The sequence below is a fragment of the Scyliorhinus canicula genome, chromosome 13 (genome assembly GCF_902713615.1).
Source record: "Scyliorhinus canicula chromosome 13, sScyCan1.1, whole genome shotgun sequence".
Classification (NCBI taxonomy): Eukaryota; Metazoa; Chordata; class Chondrichthyes; order Carcharhiniformes; family Scyliorhinidae; genus Scyliorhinus; species Scyliorhinus canicula.
The window spans coordinates 53,707,796-53,732,604 of NC_052158.1; the positions used below are offsets into that span (position 1 = coordinate 53,707,796).

The 24,809-nt window shown below is 47.2% G+C and overlaps 1 protein-coding gene across 5 annotated transcripts in view; it reads right to left on the reverse strand.

Moving 5' to 3' along the window:
• The window catches only part of LOC119976254 (solute carrier organic anion transporter family member 2A1-like), a 346,040-nt gene that overhangs the window by 260,651 nt on the left and 60,580 nt on the right, over window positions 1-24,809 (reverse strand). For all 5 annotated transcript variants that reach the window (XR_005462888.1, XR_005462887.1, XR_005462889.1 and 2 more), the window contains exon 3: window positions 10,540-10,702. Coding sequence is in view for 2 of the 5 variants with exons in the window: in XM_038816619.1 (XP_038672547.1) it covers window positions 10,540-10,702 (163 nt within the window). In the remaining 3 variants the exon portion in view is untranslated. The remainder of the gene's footprint in view (window positions 1-10,539; window positions 10,703-24,809) is intronic.

The following is a 24,809-nucleotide window of genomic DNA, read 5'->3' on the forward strand; positions in this document are numbered from 1 at the left end:
CGAGAGAGAGAGGCCTCTTTGTTCTTGCGTCGTGGTGGTCACCGCCGGTTGGGGGTGGGGGGGTTTGGCGGCCTGTCCCCGCTTCTGGTCACACCCTGCGCTCTCCTGCTGCGGCATTGGGGGGGGGGGTGTCGTTGGTCGCTCCTCTGTTCCTTCCTCTCTGCAGGTTTGGCCCCCGCTTGGGTCCGGGCCGCCACTCTGATCCTGCCCTGCGCTCTACTGCCGTGGGTGGGTGGCGGGGGGGGGGGGGGGGTTGCCGCTGCCGCCGGATCGCTCAGCTCCCGAGGGCCCAGTTCCCCTGCTCCCGATTTCGTGGGACTTTACATTTTTTTCCCCCGACGGTGACCACCTGAAAAAAGCCCCAACTTCGTGGACCGGCGGGAGCCCTTTTATCTGCGACCGCTCCGCTCATGAATGCCACCAGAGGTCAAAGACTGTATTTATGTGGTCCCCACTCAGGACAGAAACCACATTTTCTGACAATGGACAACAAGGGATAGAAGTAAACCTTGCCCACCTCAGACCTCTATACTGGTGGCCCGATTTGAAATCCAATGTAACGCATTACATCGAAAATTGTTTAATTTGCGCCCAGAACAATCCAGACAGATATCAAGGAAAGGTCAGCTCAGTCACACCCGCACTGTTAATGGCCGCTGGACGAATTTGCAGATTGATTACATAGGACCCCTATCCCCCTGCAAGAATGGTTTTAAGTATGTGTTGGTGGTCATCAACACCTTCACGAAATGGGTTGAAGCTTTTCCATCCAGAACTAACACGGCAAAAATGACAGCCAAGATCCTAACGCAGCACATCTTTACAAGATGGGGACTTTCCCACAGTATAGAGTCCGACCAAGGCTCATATTTTACAGGACGCGCCATGACAAACGTCCTCACAATTTTCGGCATCCGACAAAAATTTCACATTGCCTATCACCCCCAATCCAGCGGAATCGGAGGAAGATGAATAGAACCCTCAAGGCAACCCTCAGGAAAATGGTGCAACAGCACAGTACAACATGGGACACAGTTGCACCTTTGCACTAATGTTCAGAAGGAACATGGTTTCCACTTCGACCGGATACACCCCCCACAACCTCATGACCTGACGACGCATGAAGGGGACAGAATACGTGTTAGGGCTTGATTTGGCCAGCCCCACAGTCACCGCCCTCACGCACAGTACAAGAAGTATATGAGATTATCGAACACGTTAAGCAGCCCAGCTCGCCGCAAACAAGCTAGATGGGCATCCATTTAAAACATTTCAGGAAAGAAAATGGTGGAGAAACAGGAGTAGCAGCATATAAACTGAGACACCAATGGAAGAATGGTCATGAGAGTATGCAGGCCCTCTTTTTCCTCGGAGCAGCAAAAGTAATTTGTACTTTTTAAAATCACAGCTGATAGAAGCACGGGGGAAGTTGCATTAGAGAATTGGTCCCCAGTTTAAAATGATTCATTGTGAACATAATGAAACATTATGTCAAAGGTGTGGCACGTCCTGTAGCCCAGTAGTTTGGACAAGGAGTAATCATATGAAACCTAGGAGAATGACAGATATAGCGTAGTCAGGCGATTTGATATTGCATTCAGAATGACAGAAATGGGGAAATGCTTCAGCTCCAAGAAATACTGATGATTGAAGTTTGTGACCACAAAATAAATTTTGCCCATGGGATGGTGTGCTAATGACAAATTGTAATTACTGCAGAGAAAACCTAGCTGACGACAAGTGATTGGGAAAGGGTGTGCAAGCTTGTGGAGAAGTGACAAACTTGTGGTATCAATTAGTGAGGGAGTACATAGTTTATGCTGTTGGGATGACTTGGGGACGTAAAATTAGCCTAACAGTGCTTAGAGACTGTATCACTGCAATGATGCCGTGCCACAGGATAAATCATATCCCCCAACCGCTCGGACAAGGGAAAAAGGAATGTTTGGTTGAATGTCAGGGGATTCCTGCACTTACTAGTATTCTGTAATCAGAGGAGCGGGATGCCAGTGAATTGAAAACTGTTGGCAGCATCGATAGGACAGATGATTAAGTGGAAATGTTATGTTCGGGACTTAGCTTTCATAAAAATCCTGTCAGAATCAGAATTAAAAACATTGAAATAAATGCAGTAGCAATATCCGAAATGTATCAGGGAAAGTTTCGACCTGATTGAATCACTGAGTTAGAAAAAGAGGAATGGTGGCAATGGAAATCCGAAAGTCCTGGAGAGGGTACTTCTGGAACATCCATGCGAGAATAGGAAGATACAAATTAAGAAATAGGGCCCTCTCCGCCTTTGACCTGTTCATTTGGGTTTCAGATGAAGCAACAATAATACAAATGAAGAACCTGAACAACATTCCAGAGAAGAATGTTTCAGACAGTATGGGGGAAAAACTAATGATACAATTGGCTACATATTTGAGGGAATTAAATGACAGAGCCCGGAAGAAAAACCTTACGGGTTAGAAACAAATCAAAATATCAAATTATTACTGAATAGTGAAACCTCCGGTCAGACATCTCTAACTGGACGTTCGCTGACGGATGATCTGTGGTCTCCATGAGGCGCGTATTACGCGGTGGAGTTATTAGGGGTCTCGGCAGACAGCAGCGACTGACGAGGAGCCCCCGTATTTTAAATGACAATAGTTTAAGAATCTTGGCAACTTGCTGCCATGAGGGGAAATTTGTGACCAATGCAGCAACCAATATGGCATTGGAGAGTATAACAGTTATTACAGACAAAATGTCCTGTAAGTTGTTCGGGCTGTTATGTATGCATTCAATTGGGTTGTAACCCCAAAAAGTTAACTGTATTAAATGTGCGAGTAGTGTTATTGCAAAGTTTAAAAAAAAGACAAACAAATAATGGCAAGTATACACTTCATGCTGTAAGGAAAATGATAACGGATGAAAGGGGTTTGAAGAAAATTGAGCTATTGTCTCAAGTAAGCCAGGGCTGGCAGATTACATGGTTCAGTACAATGTTCGACGTTAGTGTAAGGAAGTCAGGAATAGAAACAGGATCGGTTAAAGCTCCTGCAATAATAAAGCAAGATAATCAGTGGATAATACATGATATCATAATTTACCATTCCAATGAGAAACGGAAAGTACTTCCTATAAAAAAAAAGGTGAGGGCTAAAAGACCTTTTGGTCGCTGATGGACTGAGTTGTGTGCTGTTTCTAAGGGACATGAGGAAGCTTCTACGGTGCTGCTACCCCAAGGTAATCAGAAGCCTTGGAGGTAGTGGAACACACGGGCATAGCTATTGTGTTACCTTCCTGAGCGGTGACAGCTATGGTTCATGGTGATTGGACTTGAGGAAAGAACAATACAAAGGGTCTATCGACACTGGTCTGCAAGATGGATGCATTTACCATTGATTTACGTGCACAGTTTACAAATCATGACATGTGCACACAAATTACAAGGATCAGGGATAGCTGCTAGTCAGTACAACTGTAAGAGGGATATAAACCCTACAGCAGGATTCAGCTCAGAGTTAGCTCTCATAGCTCGGTCATGGGCTTTTACCTGATGCATGGATTGATAATACTTGTTGTTATAATTGTACACTGTATAATCATTGGATGCCTTAATATGTGTTGTAAGCTGGCTATGGTTCGGATGATGCCGATAGACTCGGCCCATCACCACTCACCAAGATGACATCCCGTTACTGGTAACCATCACACCAGAAGGAAGCTGGACGGAGAGCCACTGGCTGTAAAAATGTGATGAGGTGTTTATGTACAGAATACCAGCTCAGTTAAGTTCTGATAATGGGCCCCATTTTATTGGATAGATTAACCAGGAGTTCTGCTCCCAGTTGGACAAACGGCAGCAGTTCCACTGTGCGTATTGGCCACTGACGGCCGGCTTGGTTGAGAGACACAATCAGACCCTCAAAACCAAATTGGCCAAATTACGAGCGGACACGGGGTTAAAGTGGCTTAAGTTGCTCCCCGTTGCCCTCTTCCAGCTGCGGGATCGGCCCGGCTCTCTCCTGCCGAGATCCTTTACCTGCATGTTCCCAGACTGGTCCAGTTTCACCATATGACTGAAGGAAGGACTACCGATGTTCTAGCCCTCACTAAAGCCTTCAAGGAACTCCATGGCCAGGTTCGAGCGGCTCAACCGTCACCGTCCCCATTACATAGCTCGCTTTCAGTGCAGCCTGGTAGTTATGTCATAGTTAAGAATTGGACTCGGAAAGAGTTGGAGCCACGGTGAAAGGGGCCCTTCCAAGTTCTTCCTACCACCCCCACTGCAGTTAAAGTGGAGGGGTGGAGTGCTTGTGTCCACCTCCACCACTGCAAAAAGGTTGGTCGCTAACCTGCCTCCTTTTCCCAGCGCTGTTTTACAGGTGTGGGGAATGACGGGTTGGATGCGGGCCGCCTGTGCTGTCCTTGGCTTCGCCTCACTTGGAGTAATTTCAGCAGAGGGAATGGAGAGGGAGAACGCCATCTATACCTGTAATCCCGACCAAACTACAAGGGCATTTCGCTTATGCAGAGGCGACGTTCTCCGCTGCCCCCATGTACGAGGGCATTGTATCAACTCAGAGAAGGTCATCAGGTTAACGGACATTGAAGGACTCATGAAACAATTATATCGGTCCCGGCGATGGGAAGGGAACATTGCATGGACATTGCCTTGTTTTTGGAGTAAATGTAAATTTGATTTTGGATGTGATAAGACTGGTGCCATAAAGGTAAAATCAGACCGTGTGGAGGGGGTAGGAAAAGGTTGTAGGGGAGACAGGAGGACTAGCGAGAGGACGGAGCGGGTAAGAAGAGGGGCACAACGAGAATGCAGGTTATCAGGAGGTATACTTACTTCACTTAGGACCCAGAACGAGGGGAACCTGGGCAGCATGAATCTCTTTTACCAAATCTACCACCGCATGTATGGTCAGGGATGGGTTGTTTGCTACCCGGACCACGCAGCGGTGTCTAGGTTATTTTCAGTTTCACCGCTTTGGGGAACGCCCCAAACGGTGGTTCACTGTCAGCATTCCGAACCACCGCCCGAGCAAGTTACTCTTCCTTACGGTCCGGGTTCGGCCCCACCAGCTATTTGCCTTCCCCTTCCTTGGGATAACTCCCATTCAGAGTATGATAAGCTTCAACAGTGGAGGGCGTTTATACCAAGCCACTTCACTCCCAATAGAGACCCCGGTCATACGGGAATTGTTTCAGCAGTGAGGGGTGCAGCAGAGTTTGCTGGTAGAGATGGAAACAAATATAACATGTCTGTTCTCCACTTGTACTGATCGGAAGTGTCACGTAACCCTGACATCAGGTCAATGTGTCTGTTACAACACCACCTGTGTCCCACTGAAGGCAGGCCTTCAGCTCCTTTGTGACTGGGTGAATGTCTCTCATATCACTGTTGGGACTAGGGCTTTCCGCATTGCTAGGAAGGCCGAACGGACATTCCAAAGCTGGATAAACTGGATCCCTGCTCAACCGATAAACCGATTGTGATGCTAGCATGTACACGGATCAAGGATACTACTTCTTTAATGGCACAGCGACCAATGTTTTGTCACCTCCATTTCCCCGCCAAATCGCCATCAGGACTCTAGTCCCTACCACAGTCCCCTGCCCCTCTGCGTACTGGCATTCTCAGCAGAATTCTGCAAGAGGGGAATCCTGAGTACAGCTAGGGATTGGACCAATAGGTTATCATTCAATGATAAAAGGAGGGAATGAGGAATTGAACAAATAAATGTGATACAAAATGGGATAATTAGTTAGGATAATGTAGAGGTTAGAGCCGGGTATAGGAGCCGGAGGGTAGGGAAGTGAGTTTGGAATGAACAAAGGAACTGAGCAAAGCATGGCCAGGAAGGGGGGATGGGTAGTTGCTGGGACGAGAATGCTGAGTGAAAGGGGCCCCCCCAAGGGCTGCAGAATGTGAAGTGAGCCAATCAGGATATATGGCCAGGTCAAGAAGTGTATAGGGATGGCCTATGGAAATCTTGCAGTCATTACTGTTGCCTTATTTGATCGTATGTATGTGAAACTTGATGCAACTTGAATGTATCTGTACAGAAATGTTTTGTCCCTTTTGCTCACTCGCTTTTGAAGATTTAGGAGACAGTGGTTGTGCCCCGTGCTTTTATTAGAGTGAGTCACCCCAGCTAGCTGGTTAAAATAAACAATAATTGATACCTGCAAATCCGTCTTAAATTTTATTGAGACCAGACTGACAGCAAAAGAATCAGGATTGTCAGTCCCATGCCACATTTTGATGCAGTCATAACCACTCTTTTAATGCCGAGTGGCAGTTAGAGGAACTAGTTTGTCGACAGATACCCATTCATAGCTACTCTTCTGATTTAAAGGTAATCATAAGAGGCAGTATCCACGATGAACACAAATTCTTTCCGTTCTTGTCCGGTCACTCAGGCAGTGGAGTAATGGCACTGATCCCCGCCCTGCCTGAGGACCCCCATCTGGTCAGCTACGCTTGGGTAGTGCACATACGGCACTGGTCACCATCCTACCTGGGGATTCCACCCATTCTTGCCCCGCCACGGCCCATACGCACCCCATTCGGAGCTTTTGGTATGAAACTCTTTTACTGTTCTTTTAGTCTGTGGTTTAAAGAATGTTCTTTGCCACAAGTTTTGTTTGTTTTCCAGCGAGCCTTAGGTCGCTCTCCCATATGCTATTTAGATCCTCAAACACTTGGATGGAACACTTTACTGCTGGACGGAGAGATTGTCCACCCACTCACCGCATCGATCACACAGGCTGCGAGACAGCTCGTGCTGTGTGACAGCATTTTCTTTTCGCATGTCTGGTCCCCAATATATTTGGTTTAAAAAAAATGAAGGAGTCACATATGGTGACAATTCTAATGGGCAATTGATAATAAAAGGACAGACATACAAGATCTTAAACAAGATAATAACAGATATTACGCTTGTGTACACAGGAAATCCAGAACAACAGAAGACAAAGGAAGACCAAGAAGGTAAAAGAGAACATGAAGACAGACATCATGATCTACATTTGGATCTTCGTGGGATCCCTCCAGTAGCGCGCGGACGCGACCCCCCCGACCCCTACCCCACAGGCCGTGAATGTTTCCCATCCCTGCCATACACCACACCCAGAGACAGCCACTGATACACCAACCTGGTGTGACAAATTTATCAAATGGTATTCCCTGTCATACATCATGGAAGCACTGTTACTCATAGCAATACACTGCAGTGTCATCCAGACAATGATGTCATAATATACACCAGTATATCATGGTGCAGACACATACTGATGGATATATATTCTTGGTAGTGTGGACGAGCAGAGAGATCTCGGTGTCCATCTCCATAGATCCCTGAAAGTTGCCACCCAGGTTGATAGGGTTGTTAAGAAGGCGTACGGTGTGTTAGCTTTTATTGGTAGAGGAATTGAGTTTCGGAGCCATGAGGTCATGTTGCAGCTGTACAAAACTCTGGTGCGGCCGCATTTGGAGTATTGCGTGCAGTTCTGGTCGCCACATTATAGGAAGGATGTGGAAGCATTGGAAAGGGTGCAGAGGAGATTTACAAGGATGTTGCCTGGTATGGAGGGAAGATCTTATGAGGAAAGGTTGAAGGGCTTGAGGCTGTTTTCGTTAGAGAGAAGGTTAAGAGGTGACTTAATTGAGGCATACAAGATGATCAGAGGATTAGATAGGGTGGACATTGAGAGGCTTTTTCCTCGGATGGTGATGTCCAGCACGAGTGGACATAGCTTTAAATTGAGGGGAGATAGATATAGGACAGATGTCAGAGGTAGGTTCTTTACTCGGAGAGTAGTAAGGGCGTGGAATGCCCTACCAGCAACAGTAGTGGACTCGCCAACACTAAACGCATTCGAATGGTCATTGGATAGGCATATGGACGATAAGGGAATAGTGTAGATGGGCTTTAGAGGGGTTTCACAGGACGGCGCAACATCGAGGGCCGAAGGGCCTGTACTGCGCTGTAATGTTCTATGTTCTATGTTCTATACACTAGGATCAATCAACATGCACAAACATCGCAGCCAATCACCAGTTAGAACACACACACACACTATAAAGGCAGAGGGCATCACTTTTCCCGCTCATTATGGATGCTGCCTCTCAGAAGAACAAGAGCTCATCAAGTTTAGTACAGACTCACACCACGTGCTGAGAGATTCAAATGTAAATAGCATTGTTCTTGTTCAATTTGCTGCATATTAATTATCTGCACCAGGCACCTTCCCTTGTATATAGCTTTGTTTCCTGTATATAGATTTGTACATAAGTCTTCGCACCTCACATGTAGTTAGGAACATTCTTCACACACCCACACTATTTATTGTCACACATTCACATCAACATTTTTTTTAAAGGGGGGATGCCATAATATACACCAGTATATCATGGTGTAGACACATACTGATGGACATACACTAGGACCAATCAACATATACAAACACCGCAGCCAATAACCAGTTAGAATACACACACTATAAAGGCAGAGGGCACCACGGTTCCCGCTCATTCTGGATGCTGCCTCTCAGAAGCACAAGAGCTCATCAAGTATAGTACAGACTCACACCACGTGCTGAGAGTTTCAACTGGTTCGGACAGGCACAGGTCTCTCGTTAAACTAGCATTGTTTAAACCCACAGTTATCGTATGTCTATTATTTTATAAGTAGTTAATAAAATAGTGTTGAACCTTTTTCAGTGTTGGTGGCATATGTTAGCTTCACAAGTCTACACTGCCCAACACTTCAAATGAAACCTAGGAAATGGCGAAGGAAAGCCTCCCACACTCCGGTATATACCTATTTTCGGACATCAGCAGACCCCCACTCTCACCAAGTAAATAAAGTACGTCGACTAATTTTTGCTTTTGCTCTGATAAAGATGTGAAATTCTGTACTTGACCGCTAAGATAGAGAGACATGTAATGCTGCTATTGTATAGTTTATACTGTTGTAAATTATTTTAATTGACTAAGGATAGTTTAGAGAAGAATAGTTAGAGGTTCCCATGTTTTAATTGTATGCATGCCTGAATGTCATAGCGCCCCTTAGAATTTTATAATAATATGCAATTTAGGTAAAGGTTCCAATCCATAGGACAGAGTAGAGTAGAACCTGTCCTTGATTGCGGGTGCTCGACTTAGGCAGAGAACAAAGAAGATTCAGTAGTATGATCCTTCACGCTTCGCATTGAGGATTACAAGGAGGGAGAGTAGCCATCTGGGATGGCTACATTCAGCATATAAAATGGACACTAGCAGAGCCTATAGGGAAATATGGACAACACTAAGCAACAAGCAGTCACAGAGCCTGAATGTATATTTGGAAGGCAGTTTGCAGATGGAATCAAAACTCTGAGTCGATTTACATATTGATGGCTTATCTCCAGGAAACAAAGGACAGGTAGCTGATACTGTCCCAGACAGTCTGGTGCCACTACCCCACCCAGAAGACACAAACAAAGTAAGGCCAACGGTCACCTATGACACGCCCAGCCATCAAGGCACCCACCCTTTATTGGTTTAGATCGATGACAATGATCAAGAAGCTGCCCAATTAATTGGGACCAAGTTTAAGGCTCGCCTAAAAGCACGCAAAGCCTCTCCAAGTATAAGAAGGAACCCCCACGAAAGGTTCAGCCTCTTGGATTCAGATCTCAAGCTGAAGAGAGACCCTTTCACCAGCACCACCAGAAGCAAGTAAGTTCAAATGCAACGCTCACTACCAGACGGACGTCCTTAGCTGTACTCCTGTTACCTCTTTGAACCAAACAGCCTCAGATCCGAACAACAGCCATTGTTCCTCTGACCAAAGTGGGCACCCGAAGTTAAGTATAGGTGCTAGCAATAGAGATAGTTTAGTTTGTCGTATTATTGTGCATGAGTAGAACTTACTGTGTGTAAATAAATACCACTGCCTTTAAACTAACTAACTGGTGTACTGGCTCTTTGATCGGTATTCGGGTTGAACCTTGTGGCGGTATTGAGAGATACCTGGCGACTCTGAAAGTATACTCATAATTAGGATTAAGAAAGCCGACCTTATAGCAAGTAAACAGAGCAACAGTCTAAAGTCTGTAGTTTTAAGCATGAGATCTCAGTGTGGCAGCAGCCTGCAAGAAGAGTGGGGATGAAAAGTAGCCAGGACAGGAATTTTTAAAAAGGAACACAGAGCAGACAAAGGTTTTACAACAGTGTCCTAACATATGTCCCAGCTTACACTCGTTCAGATTTCTTTCCATAGTTTGTAAGTTTTCTCAATTACATCAGAATGACTCCCACACACTCATTCAGAATCACAGAACTGATACGGCGCAGAAGGTAGCCATTTGGCTCATCATATATGCTCTTGCACTCTCCCTTTCCCTTGTACACACACATACACACTCTCATGTATACAGGCTCGCTCTCCTTCTCTCAGACATTCGCACAGAGTGCTGAGAGGCATGTTACCTAAGCAACTGTATCTGTATTTCCATTAACATTTGTAGACATATAAGGAAAAGTCATACCTACTGTGGCTGTGGAATACTCATATCGCCCAGAAATGAAGTGAGGCAAGGTAAGCAGGAAGGCTCCAAAACTAAGGAGAAGGCCCCCAATTCCAATCAGCTTGGGTCGATGAACACGACTTCCAAAATAACTGACAAAAACAATCAGAAGTGAGTTCCCAATCTGAAAAGAATTGTGACAGAAAAACATAAGTTGTACAAAACGCACAAGAGTTATTGATGAGAGTACAGCCAAAGTTATTAGAGGTGCTCCAGGATATCATTTTTTGTTTTAGAAAATATTTTATTGAAGCATTTGTAATTTTCACAATTTAACATATTGACATTTCTAAAACAAACTGACGCACAAAAAACCCCGAGAAGAACAACAAACAATAAACCACGTCCCCCACTTCTCCCGCCCTGTTCCCAATTACCCGTATAGTAAGTTCCCTGTCCTTGTCTAACATCGCCGTGCCTCCTGTTTTCCTCCCCCCAACTTTTCCCTTTGTCCCCTTACGGCTGATGTTCAAAGAAATCGATGAACGGCTGCCAACTCCGGGCAAGTCCCTCTCAGAGCGAACTTGATTTTCTCCAGACTGAGAAACCCTACCATATCGCTGACCCACATTCCTGACTTCGGGGGCTCCAATGCCCTGCATTTCAGCAAGATCCATCAGGGAGGAGAAGGCCAGGATATCGGCTCCCCACCCCTCCTTTGACCCCGGAACATCCGACACCCCAAATATTGCCAATTCTGGGCTTGGAGTTACCCTACCTTCCAGGACTTCTGACATAACATCCGCAAATCCCTGCCAGAATTCCCGAATATCCCTGCCAGATTTCCCTCAGTTTCGGACATGCCCAAAACTTATGAACATGGTTGGCCGGGTACCCCCACACCGTCCACATCTGTCCTCCACCTCCTCAAAGAACCTACTCATCCGGGCTACCGTTATGTGGGCCCTGTGGACTACCTTGAACTGAATCAAGCAAAGTCTAGCACAAGACGGGGAAGCATTTACCCTTTTCAAGGCTTTTTCCCACAGTTCAGTTTCCAGCTCCCCTCCCAGCTCCTGTTCCCACTTCCTCTTCACCTCTCTGATAGGGGCCCCTTCCCACTCTATCAATTCCCTCTATATCTCCGAAACTCTCCCACCTCCAACCCCTGTTTTTGTTAGAACTTTATCCTGTAGTCCCCTCCAGAAGACATTCGACCGCATCAAGCAGGGTATACAGATCCTTACATTAACGGACACACAGGCCAGGTTGGTCACCTATACGGGGGAACCATTGGACATTGCAGGAACTACGATGACCCCTGTTGTTTATGGATGCCAGGAGGGGCGTTTCCACTTATCGTGGTGCTCGGCCATGGGCCCAGCCTGTTGGGTCGGGACTGGTTGGGCCATTTGCGGTTGCCGTGGCAGCACATCCTCCAAACAGTTTCTGGAGGGTTGACTGAGGTGCTAGGATGATACCCAAATGTATTCCAGCCCGGTTTGGGGAAAATAAAAGGGGCTGTCGCCCGTATCGAAGTCGAACCAGGAGCCACGCCGCGCTATTTCTGGGCGCGCCTGGTGCCTTACTCGAGAAGGTAGAAGGGGAGCTCACTCGTTTGGAAACTTTGGGTATCATCAGGCCCGTCCGTTTCACTGACTGGGCAGCACCAATTGTACCTGTAATGAAGCCAGATGCCACAGTTCACTTGTGCGGTGACTATAAATTTACAGTGAATACGGCTTCCCGACTCGACCGATACCCAATGCCTCGCATAGAGGATCTCTACGCGAAGCTTGCAGGCGGACTCTCGTTCACAAAATTAGATGTGAGTCACGCCTACCTTCAGTTGGAGCTGGCCCCTATCTCCCAGCCATATGTAACGATTAATACACACCGGGGCCTGTATGAATATACATGTTTGCCCTTTGGAGTATCCTCTGCCTGCGCTATTTTTCAACGCATTATGGAGGGCATTTTGAGAGGTTTACCGCGTTTTGCTGTCTACTTAGATGATGTTTTGATCACAGGGACATCGGAGCAGAAACATTTGGAAAATTTGGAGGCTGTCTTTAGACGCTTTTCGGAGGCTGGAGTCCATTTACGTCACACAAAGTACATCTTTCAGGCGAAGGAAGTAGTCTACCTGGGTTATCGGGTGGGCCGCGAACGTTTGCACCCCGTCACAGAGAAGGTGCGCGCGATTCAACAGGCCCCCGCCCCGACTGACACTTTGCATCTTGTTTGTTTCTCTGCCTCGTAAACTATTACAAAAATTCTTCCCCAATCTGGCAACTACGCTGACCCCTTCTGCGAAAGAAGAATCACACCTGGGTTTGGGGTCAGCCGCAAGAAACCGCTTTCCGGCGGGTAAAACAACAATTGTCGTCCTCTGGGTTACTAACCCACTATGATCCTGGAAAGCCTTTGCTCGTCACATGTGATGCATCCCCATATGGTATTGGGGCCGTCCTGTCCCACACGATGGAGAACGAGGCCGAGCGGCCGATAGCTTTCGCCTCCCGCACATTGACTGCAGTGGAAAAAAAGTATGCGCAGATCGAGAAGGAGGGCCTGGCAGTGGTCTTTGCGGTGAAACTTTTCCACCAGTACGTATATGGCCACCACTTCACTATCGTGACTGATCATAAGCCTCTGCTTTCAGAGAAGATAAGCCAATACCGCCCATTGCTTCCACACAGATCCAGCGCTGGGCTTTGTTGCTCGCTGCATACGAGTATTCTCTGAAGCACAAACCAGGAACCCAGATAGCAAATGCCGACGCACTGAGCCGATTGCCTTTATCAACTGGCCCCATGTCGACCCCCACGACCCGTGAGATGGTTGCAACCCTAAATTTTATGGACACCTTGCCTGTCACGGCATCACAGATTTGTGAGTGGACCCAGACGGAGCCAGTTCTGTGAAGCCAGTTCAGCACATAGTCCTATATGGAGGGCAACATAGACAGCTCCCAGGTGAGTTGTGGGCATTTTCCTCCAAGCTGTCCGAATTCAGTGTGGAAGATGGCATCCTTTTGTGCGTCCCGCGTGTGATTGTCCCGGAAAAAGGACAGGAGCTGAAACTGAGAGACTTGCACAATGGGCATCCAGGTGTGACCAAAATGTTGGCCCGGAGTTGGCCAGGCCTTGACACCGACATTGAGAAGGTGGCCCAAAACTGCTCCATTTGCCAGGAGCATCAGAAGCCTCCGCCGGCTGCGCCTCTACATCACTGGGAATGGCCTTGGGCACGCTTGCATGTGGATTTCGCCGGCCCTTTTCAAGGATCCATGTTCCTTCTATTAATCGACGCCCAGTCTAAATGGCTAGAGGTGCTTAAGATGGTAGGCACAACGTCCTGCGTAACAATCGAGAAGATGCGTTTGTCTTTCAGTACGCATAGCCTCCCCGAGGTGCTGGTCACGGACAATGGCACTCCGTTCACAAGTGAGGTGTTTGCGAGATTCATGAAGATGAACGGCATACGCCATATCCGCACTGCCCCTTATCACCCGGCTTCAAATGGGTTGGCGGAGCGCACATTCAAACGAGGCCTGAAGAAGCAGTCTTCCGGGTCGATGGACACGAGACTGGCTCGGTTTTTGTTTGCATATAGGACCACCCCCCATGCGGTGACTGAGGTAGCTCCCGCAGAACTCCTAATGGGCCGGAGACATCGCACCCACCTTAGCATGGTTTTCCCGGACATTGGCGCAAAAGTACGCCGCACGCGGCACACGGCAGGGACATGGTTTTTCTCGGCATCGGCCTATTCGGCAGTTTATGCCCGGTGACCCAATGTTCATTCGTAACTTTGCTGGTGGTGCCCAGTGGGTCCCTGGCATAATATTTCACCAAACGGGCCCTATCTCTTACCAGGTGCAAGCCCAGGGTCGTCTCCAGCGCAAACATGTAGACCACGTTCGGTCCAGGAGACTATCTCTTCCAAAGATTCCCCGCCCCAGAAGCTCATTTCTACAGCCACAGAGACCAGACACAATGGAAAGTATTCCTCACAATCTTCCTCTGGTGCCTCACTCAAAGCCTGCGCAGGTCGTGACAGAACCGCGTGGAGATAAAGACGCTGAGATGACGGAGGCAGCAGACTCTGACTCCGAGATGGAGACACAAGAACCTCAGAGGGGGAATCCTCGGGCCCACGGGCCGTGGATGTAAAACCGTTACGGCGTTCATCGCGGAAGCGCCGGTCTCCATCTCGTTACACACCGCCTGATCCAGTGCCTCGTGCAGATGGTGTCCGGCCTGCGGCAAAACGAGCCCGACGCCCTCCTTCGCCAGGGTTTTCGGTGGATTCCTTGGACTTTGTGGGGGGGAGGGATGTTATAACCTGCCTGCTTACCATTGGCTGGGGGCTAATGACAATCCCACAATCCTATGGGAGTATGAGCTTCCTCAATGAGGGGGGGGGAATGGGACGTAGAAATCATTAGCAGACTCCCTGCATAAATAGAGTTGGCCAGTTTGGAACCAGCAGAGAGAGAGGAGTGAGCAGCAAGGGAAGTTGCTGCTGATGTTGTATATATATATATGTTATTGTAAATAAATGTTATTTCTTTGTATCATGAAAACTCGTGCTGGATTCTTCGTGGCCCTCACAAAAGGATCCCTCTCCACGGATCCGTTCCAGGATTGCCCTCTTTACTCTCGGGGTTGTACCCGCCCATACAAACCTCGATATCGCCGCATTCACACGTCTGAAAAAAGCCTTTGGGACAAAAATCGGGAGACATTGAAAAAAGAAAAGCAGTCTCGGAAGAAGTGTCATCTTCACCACCTGGACCCTCCCCGCCAGCGTCAGTGGGAGCATGTCCCATCTGCGGAAATCCCTCTCATTTGATCCACTGCTTTGCCCAAATTTTACTTATGAAGCTGCCCCCAATCCTTGGTCACTTGAATCCCCAGATACCTAAAACTCTTCCCAATCACTTCACAAGGTAGCTCCTTCAGCCTCCTTTCCTGCCCCCGTGCCTGAATCACGAACATCTCGCTCTTTCCCATAATTAACTTATAGCCTGAAAATCGCCCAAATTCTCCTAATACCTCCATTATTTCGGTCAATCCCTCCACCAGGTCTGTGACATAAAGCAGCAAATCAGCCGTATCGGGGGGAGGGGGGGGGGGGGGGGGGGTCCCCTCCGCACCCCCCCCCCTCACTTTACCCTGCCAGGCATTCGCTGCTCTCAGGGCCATTGCTAAGGGTTCTATGGCCAGGGCAAACAGTAATGGGGAGAGCGGACATCCCTGCCTTGTTCCCCGATACAGCCGGTTACAGCCGACCGAACTCGGTTAGTTCTTATGTTTGCCACTGGGGCCACCGTACAATAGCCGGACACACTCCATAAATCCCTGCCCAAACACAAACCTGCCTAAAATATCCCATAGATACTTCCACTCCAACCGGTCAGAAGCCTTCTCCGTGTCCATGGCAACTACCACCTCAGCCTCGCGCCCCTCCGCTGGTATCATCATAACATTGAGAAGTCGTCTAATGATCGATGTCAGGTGCCTGCCCTTTACAAATCCCGTCTGATACTCCCCAATTATCTCCGGGACACAATCCTCTATTCGAGTGGCCAGGATTTTTGCCAATAATTTGGCATCTACATTCAAGAGGGAAATTGGCCTGTACGATCCACAGCTCTCCAGATCCTTTCCATGCTTCAGGATGAGAGAAATTGATGCCTGTGATAACGTTACAACCAGCTCCTTGGACTCGTTAAAAGCCTTAACCAGGAGCGGCCCCAGTAACACAGAGAATATCTTATAAAATTCCACCAGGAATGTGTCAGGTTCCGGGGCTTTACCTGATTACATCGCCCCCAATCCATCTATCACCTCCCCAAGCCCAATCGGGCCCCCCCAAGAGCTCCACCAGCCCCTTATCTACCTTCGGGAACTCTAGCCTCCCCAGGAATTGATTCATGCCCTTCTCCCCAACCGGGGGTTCCGACTCGTATAGCTGGCTATGAAATTCACAGAACAAGTCATTGACCGCCCCCGGGCCGACTATCTTCGCCCTCCTGTTTATTCTCCCTATTTCTCTCGCCGCCTCCTGTTTCCTCAGCTGATGCGCCAGCATCCTGCTAGCTTTCTCCCCATATTCATATAAGAACATAAGAACTAGAACAGGAGTCGGCCATCTGGCCCTTCGAGCCTGCTCCGCCATTCAATGAGATCATGGCTGGTCTTTTGTGGACACAGCTCCACTTTCTGGCCCGAACGCCATAACCCTTAATCCCTTTATTCTTCAAAAAACTATGTATTTTTATTTTAAAATCATCTAATGAAGGAACCTTAACTGCTTCACCGGGTAAGGAATTCCATAGATTCACAACCCTTTGGGTGAAGAAGTTACTCCTAAACTCAGTCTTAAATCTACTTCCCCTTATTTTGAGGCTATGCCCCCTAGTTCTGCTTTCACCCGCCAGTGGAAACAACCTGCCCGCATCTATCCTATCTATTCCCTTCATAATTTTAAATGCTTCTATAAGATTCCCCCTCTAAATTCCAATGAGTGCAGTCCCAGTCATAGAACATAGAACATTACAGCGCAGTACAGGCCCTTCGGCCCTCGATGTTGCGCCGACCTGTCAAACCACTCTAAAGCCCATCTACACTATTCCCTTATCGTCCATATGTCTATCCAATTACCATTTGAATGCCCTTAGTGTTGGCGAGTCCACTACTATTGCAGGCAGGGCATTCACGCCCTTACTACTCTCTGAGTAAAGAACCTACCTCTGACATCTGTCCTATATCTATCTCCACTCAATTTAAAGCTACGTCCCCTCATGCTAGACATCTCCATCCGAGGAAAACGGCTCTCACTGTCCACCCTATCTAATCCTCTGATCATCTTGTATGCCTCAATTAAGTCACCTCTTAGCCTTCTTCTATCTAACAAAAACAGCCTCAAGTCCCTCAGCCTTCCCTCATAAGATCTTCCCTCCATACCAGGCAACATTCTGGTAAATCTCCTCTGTACCCTTTCCAATGCTTCCTCATCCTTCCTATAATGCGACGACCAGAATTGCGTGCAATACTCCAAATGCGGCCGCACCAGAATTTTGTACAGCTGCAACATGACCTCATGGCTCCGAAACTCGATTCCTCTACCAATAAAATCTAACACACCGTACGCCTTCTTAACAACCCTCTCAACCTGGGTGGAAACTTTTGGGGATCTATGTACATAGACACTGAGATCTCTCTGCTCATCCACACTACCAAGGATCTTCCCATTAGCCCAGTACTCTGTCTTCCTGTTATTCTTTCCAAAATGAATCACCTCATACTTTTCTGAAATGAACTCCATTTGCCACCTCTCAGCCCAGCGCTGCAGCTTATCTATGTCCCTCTGTAACTTGTAACATCCTTCCGCACTGTCCACAACTCCACCGACTTTAGTGTCATCTGCAAATTTACTCACCCATCCTTCTACGCCCTCCTCCAGATCATTTATAAAAATGACAAACAGCAGCGGACCCAAAACAGATCCTTATGATACACCACTAGTAACTGGATTCCAGTCTGAATATTTCCCATCAACCACCCTTTGTCTTCTTCCAGCTAGCCAATTTCTGATCCAAACTGCTAAATCACCCTGAATCCCATGCCTCCGTATTTTCTGCAATAGCCTACCGTGGGGAACTTTATCAAACGCTTTACTGAAATCCATATACACCTATCAACTGCTTTACCCTCCTCCACCTTTTTGATTACCTTCTCAAAGAACTCAATAAGGTTTGTGAGGCACAACCTACCCTTCACAAAACGTGTTGACTATCTCTAATTAAATTATTCCTTTCCAGATGTTTATACATCCTGGGCGCGATTCTCCACCCCCCACGACGGGTCGGAGAATAGCGGGAGGGCCTTCCCGACATTTTTCCTGACCTCCCGCTATTCTCCCCCCCCCCACGGCCGCCCCACGACATGAATCGCTGCTCGCCGTTTTTTTACGGCGAGCAGCGATTCTTCCCTATCCGATGGGCCGATTTCCCGGGCCTTTACGGCCATTTTCACGAATTTAAACACACCTGCTATCACAGTTCGTGAAAACGGCCGCAAAGTGCCGTTCTGCACAACCATGCCACCGATTGGCACGGCCGCACCACGGGCACCGATCGTGGGCAGCGGGTCCGATTCCCGCGCACTCTTTGTCCCTCCGCCCCGCAGGATCAGTCCGCGGGGCGGCTGAGGGGCATGACGGACCGCGCATGCGCGGGTTTGACGCATATGCGCGATGACGTCATCCGCGCATGTGCGGGTTGGAGCTGTCGAACCCGCGCATGCGTGGCTGACGTCATCGTGTGCGTTAGCCGCCGTGAGTCTTGGCGGCCGGGCTTAGTGAACGTTCGCTAAGCCCGCGCTGCCTTTCTTCCCGGGGCTGCGATGCTAGCCCCGACCGGGGGGGGGGTGAATCGGGTCCCGGGAGGGGGCGCGCAGGCTGCCGTGAAACACGGCAGCCTTTACGACTCTCCGCATTTGCGGAGAATCGCGCCCCTAATCTTTTATAAACCTTTCCAAGACTTTGCCCACAACGGAAGTAAGGCTCACTGGTCTATAATTACCGGGGTTGTCTCTACTCCCCTTCTTGAACAAGGGGACAGCATTTGCTGTCCTCCAGTCTTCTGGCACTATTCCTGTAGACAAAGATGACTTCAAGATCAAAGCCAAAAGCTCAGCAATCTCCTCCCTATCTTCCCAGAGAATCCTAGGATAAATCCCATCCAGCCCAGGGGACTTATTTTCACACTTTCCAGAATTGCTAACACCTCCTCCTTATGAACTTCAAGCCCTTCTAGTCTGGTAGCCTGAATCTCCATATTCTCCTTGACAACATTGACTTTTTCCTGTGCGAATACTGAATCATTACCCGGGGGGCCGGGGGTGCGGGGCTCTTTCCCCCTCCCCTGTCAATCAGCCATGACCTTTCCGAGGCCAGCTCTTAGCCCATGATCCGCACCTCACTTGGTCCGCCCCTTGTCAGTGACCGCCATCTGATCTCCATCTCCAGTATCCTAGCTGTCTCTTACCCATCAGCAGTCCCCCTCTCCTGCCACCCCCCCTAACTTTGTCTTTCCTCAGCTCTCCCCCCACTTTGCTCCCGTGAACCAGCAATCCAGATAGCCCAGCAGCTCTCACCCTCCGGCGCGAAGAAAACTGCCATCTGTCAGATTCTATCTCGCCTAAACATAGCACAAGCACGTAACACAGTAACGACAATCCCTAAAAACAAACCATCCCCCAACGTGCAGGCAAAAAGACCAACCCCTCCCCCTTTAACCGATTCTTATCACCTTCAAACAGAATCAAACACAATAGAAGAAGCTTCAAGCAGCTTAATCAAAATTATGCATGCAAGAACTCAACCATCTTTCTTACAAAAAAACTCCCGAGGCAACTCAAAAAGTGTTTCCCTCTGTAATCCAGTACATAAAGCAATAAATCAAACTCAAATTACACAAGAAAAATCCTTTTCTTCCCGAACATCGCGACTTAACTCACAGAATTGAAAGACTGAAATTTTAAACAAGACAAAACACAGGAACTTTGTTTCTCTCCCCCCACTTTTTTTCCCCTTCCCCCAAACTCAGTCCACCACAGTTTAAAGTTTTAAGTCCTTAAGCCAGATTGTTGTCTTTCATGAAAGTCGCCACATCTTCCGGCGAGCTAAAGTACAGCTCCGGGTTCTCGTAGGTCACCCAAAGACGAGCCAGGTATAGCAGTCCAAATTTAATGTCTTTCACAAATAAGGCCGCCTTAACTTTGTTGAAACTTACTCTCCTCTTTGAGAGTTCTGCTCCCCAGTCTTGGTACACCCGGATCTCTGATTCTTCCCACATGTACCGTTTCGTCTGCCTGGCCCACTTAAAAAAACGCTCCTTGTCGATGAGCCTCGCCACCATGGCCCTCAGGGGCTCACGACGTTGGGGCTCACGCACGAGCACCCTATGTGCCCCGTCCACCTCTAGCGGTTTGTCAAACACATAGACCCCGCCCACCTTCTCCAACATCTTGCTCACATACGTACCCGCATCTGATCCCTCCTTTCCTTCTGGCAGACCGACGATTCAGATATTCTGCCTGCGAGACCGGTTCTCCAGGTTCTACCTTTTCTAGCAGCCGTTTCTGGCTGTCCTGTAGAATGTTAATTTCCAAAGCCATCGCAGTGGACTCCTCCTCTCGTTCAGTCGCCAGCTCCTGCAACTTTTGAATCTCCTGCCCTGGGTCATCACTTTCTCCTCCACCCAGTCGACCATCTCCTTAATCGAGGCTATCATCTGGGTTACATCTTCTGTACACTCCTTGCGATGTCGGGTGAACTTCTCATCCAGATACTCGACCCATTTCTCCATTGCCCATTGAGCTGGCATGGGCGAGCTTTGTCTCGTTGCCATTGCACTCGCTGACTCTTGAGCCTTGCTTTCACTCATTTTTTGATTTCTTCTTTATCGACTCTTATCTGAACACGATTCCATAAATTGGCGGTCACCTGCTTTTTCTCTCTCCTTCATCAACTTATGTTGAGAAATTTCCAGAAAAATCCAGCTTACAAGCCGTTAAAGGACCACTAAGGGCGAGAGCTGCTGAATGTTCGACCGTTCGACACCGTACATCACTCCAGGATATCAGAGAGATGTGTGTGGTCTGCTATCTAACCTGTTCAACTGTAACTATTTGTAAAATCACTTCCATATCTTTCATAGAAGTGACCTGAATGATCAAACAGAACATCTTTGAATTCACTTAAGTTATCTCCAATTGGATACAAGTATCCTTCCAAGGGCAGCACGATAGCACAGTGGATAGCACTGTCACTTCATAGCTCAATGGTCCCAGGTTCAATTCCCGGCTTGGTTCACTGTCGGTGCGGAGTCTGTACGTTCTCCTCATGTATGCATGGGTTTCCTCCGGCTGCTCTGGTTTCCTCCCACAGTCCAAAGATGTGCAGATTAGGTGGATTGGCCATGATAAATTGCCCTTTGTGTCAAAAAAGGTGGGATGGGGTTATTGGTTACAGGGATAGGGTGGAGGTGTGGGCTTGGTAGGGTGCTCTTTCCAAGAGCCAGTGCAGACTCGATGGGCCGAATTGCCTCCTTTTGCACTGTAAATTCTATGATCTATGATCTGTCCTCTCTTGTCAAAATCATTTATCATAGTATCAAACTACCAGATAGTTTGAGATGAACTGTGAGATGATCTAGAAGGAAACCTTACTTTTGTTTTATTCATTCATGATATGTGGGTATTGCTGGCTGAGCCAGCATTTATTGCCCATCGCTAATTGTGCTGAGTGGATTGCTCGGCCACTTCAGAGGGCATTTAAGATTCAACTACATTGCTGTGGATCTGCATGTAGGCGAAACTGGGTAAGGATGGCAGATTTCCATCTCGAAAGGGAGATATTTGAGGTTGTTGAAGGTCAATCATTTCAGCTCCAGGGCATCACTGCAGGAGTTCCTCAGGGTAGTGTCCAAAGCACATATTCAGCTGCTTCATCAATGATCTTGCCTCCACCATCAGATTAAAAGTGGACATGTTCGCTGATGACTGAACAGGGTTCAACACCATTCATGACTCCTCAGGTACTCCAGCAGCCCGTACCCATTGACAGCTAGACCTGAACAAATTTCAGGGTTAATGCTCATTAACTCACTTCCTGAGTCCCCAAGAACCTCTCCACTATCTACAAGGCACAAGTCAGGAGTATAATGGAATACTCTTTCTTGCCTGGATTAGTGCAGCTCTAACACCACTCAAGAAGCTCAACACCATACAGGGCAAAGTATCCGGCTTAAGCAGCACTGGATCCACAACCTTAAACAGCCCCTCCATCACTGATGTGGGAGAAATTGGAGCGTGAAAGAAAACTAGAAAGACATATAAAAATTTCTACAAGTATATTGTTAAGGGAAATGCACATTAGAGGTTATTCATTTAATCTCATTAATTTATTATGTTTAATTATTAGCTTATGCCTGGGCAACACAAGTGATTAGCACTATGGCTTCACAGCGACAGGGTCCCAGGTTCGATTCCCTGCTGGGTCACTGTCTATGCGGAGTCTGCACGTTCTCCCAGTGTGTGGATGTGTTTCCTCCGGGTGCTCGGGTTTCCTCCCACAGTCCAAAGATGTGCAGGTTAGGTGGATTGGCCATGATTGCCCTTAGTGACTAAAAAAGGTTAGATGGGGTTATTGGGTTACGGGGATAGGGTGGGAGTGAGGGCTCAAATGGGTTGGTGCAGGCTCGATGGGCCGAATGGCCTCCTTCTGCACTGTATGTTCTATGTCTATAATGTGGACTGCTGAGTCTTTCAACACTAGCTGATGCCTGCAATAGTGTAGACTGACAATCATGGCAATCTAATTCTGCAATGACCTGATAAGTAGGGTTAGTGGCGAGTCATTCTCTAACTGACCTACTAACACATCTGCAATGTTCCGATTAATTGCTGAGTCATTCTGTAGCTGACAAAATCACTGTTAACTATTGTCATGTGAGAGTACCTTTAAGAAATGGATGTTTAAGCAATGTACCTTTAAGAAATAGAGCAGCTCATATTACTGAAGTGATGTCAGGGGAGGGAGCTGAGCTGAGATCACTTCTGCTTTTTGGGAGTTTTTTAGTTTCAGTTTTGAGAAAAAGATCTTAGGTGTGTCTGTGTTTGCAGTAAGCTGGATTCTGCTGTTATCTCTGCCATGGAAGACTATCACTGAATCATTTTGGTGATTTAAACTCATAATAGTAATGTCTTTAACCTGATGTGTTTCTGTTTAAAGGTGTTAAGTGTTTTGGAGGTTTGAAGGAACATTTTGAGGGATTATTTAGTGTTGTATTATTTTTGGGGTTATCTTTGAAGTAAGAGGTGTTAAGGAATCCAATTTTTATTTTAAAATGTTAAGTTGAATTCATGGAATAAACATTGTGTTGCGTTTAAAAACCCACGTGCGCATAATTGTAATACCACACCTGGAGACCAAGCCATGTGTTTCAAAAGCAACAATACATTTAAGGGAGAGGTTGGTTGAACTCCATGGTACATTTTGCGGTTCTGAAAACGCTGCTCCCATAACAATTGGGGGCCCGAGGGGGATAAAAGTCTATCTGTTGGATTGGCTTTTGTGAACTTAAAGACAGTGAAGGATTGTTGCTTTTCCGGTGTGGTATTTTAGTTTAAGTGGGGAGAGTGTTGTGAGCCATGGCTCTTTCAGAGGCTCAGACGTTTTTGGGGGTGGAGAATGTCACACGCAGCACCTTACGGACAGAGACGAAACGCAGACAGTTACATTTGGCAAATACATTGCAGTTAACATTACCTGACAAAATGCAAAAAGATGAGGTAATTATGGCGGTGGTTAAGCATTTAAAGTTGCCCGAGATAGAGTCTGACCCATTGGAAATGGCAAAAATTCAGTTGCAAATTAAACAAATGGAACATGAGAAAGAATTAAAGCGGCTTGAATACGAAAGAGAGAGAGAGAGAGGAAAAAGAGAGAGAGAGAGAGAGAGAGAGAGAGAGAGAGAGAGGAAAAAGAAAAGGAGAGAGAAGAAAGGAGAAAAGAAAGAATAACCCTAGCAGAACAAAAAGAAAAAGAAACGGAGATACAGATCAGGGAAAACGATAAAGAGAGGGAGTTTGAACTTCAGAAAATGGCCATGAAACATGAAAGTCAATTAAAATTGGCAGACATAAAGGGAAACGTACAGTTGGATGATATTGATGAGGATAGTGAGAAAGAGCGTCATAGTCGAAGGTTTGGTGGGAATCTATTTAAATATGTCCAAGCATTGCCAAAGTTTGACGAGAAGGAAGTGGAAGACTTTTCATTTAATTTGAGAAGGTAGCAAAACAAATGAAATGGCTACAGGTCATGTGGGTATTACTGATTCAAACAAAGCTGGTAGGTAGAGCTTGTGAAGTGTTTGCATCACTACCAGAGGAGGTATCTGGAACGTATGAGGAGGTGAAGAAATCCATCTTAAGTGTGGATGAGCTAGTGCCTGTAGCTCACAGACAAAGTTTTAGAAATTTAAGGAAAGAATTTGGTCAAACATACATGGAGTTTGAAAGGCTTAAACAGAGTAATTTTGATAGGTGGATAAGGGCTTTGAAAATAGATCAAACGTATGAAGCTCTCAGAGAAAATTATACTTTTGGAGGAGTTTAAAAATTCAATTCCTGATGTAGTGAGAACTCATGTGGAAGAACAGAGGGTTAAAACTGCGATATTAGCAGCAGAAATGGCAGATGATTATGAAT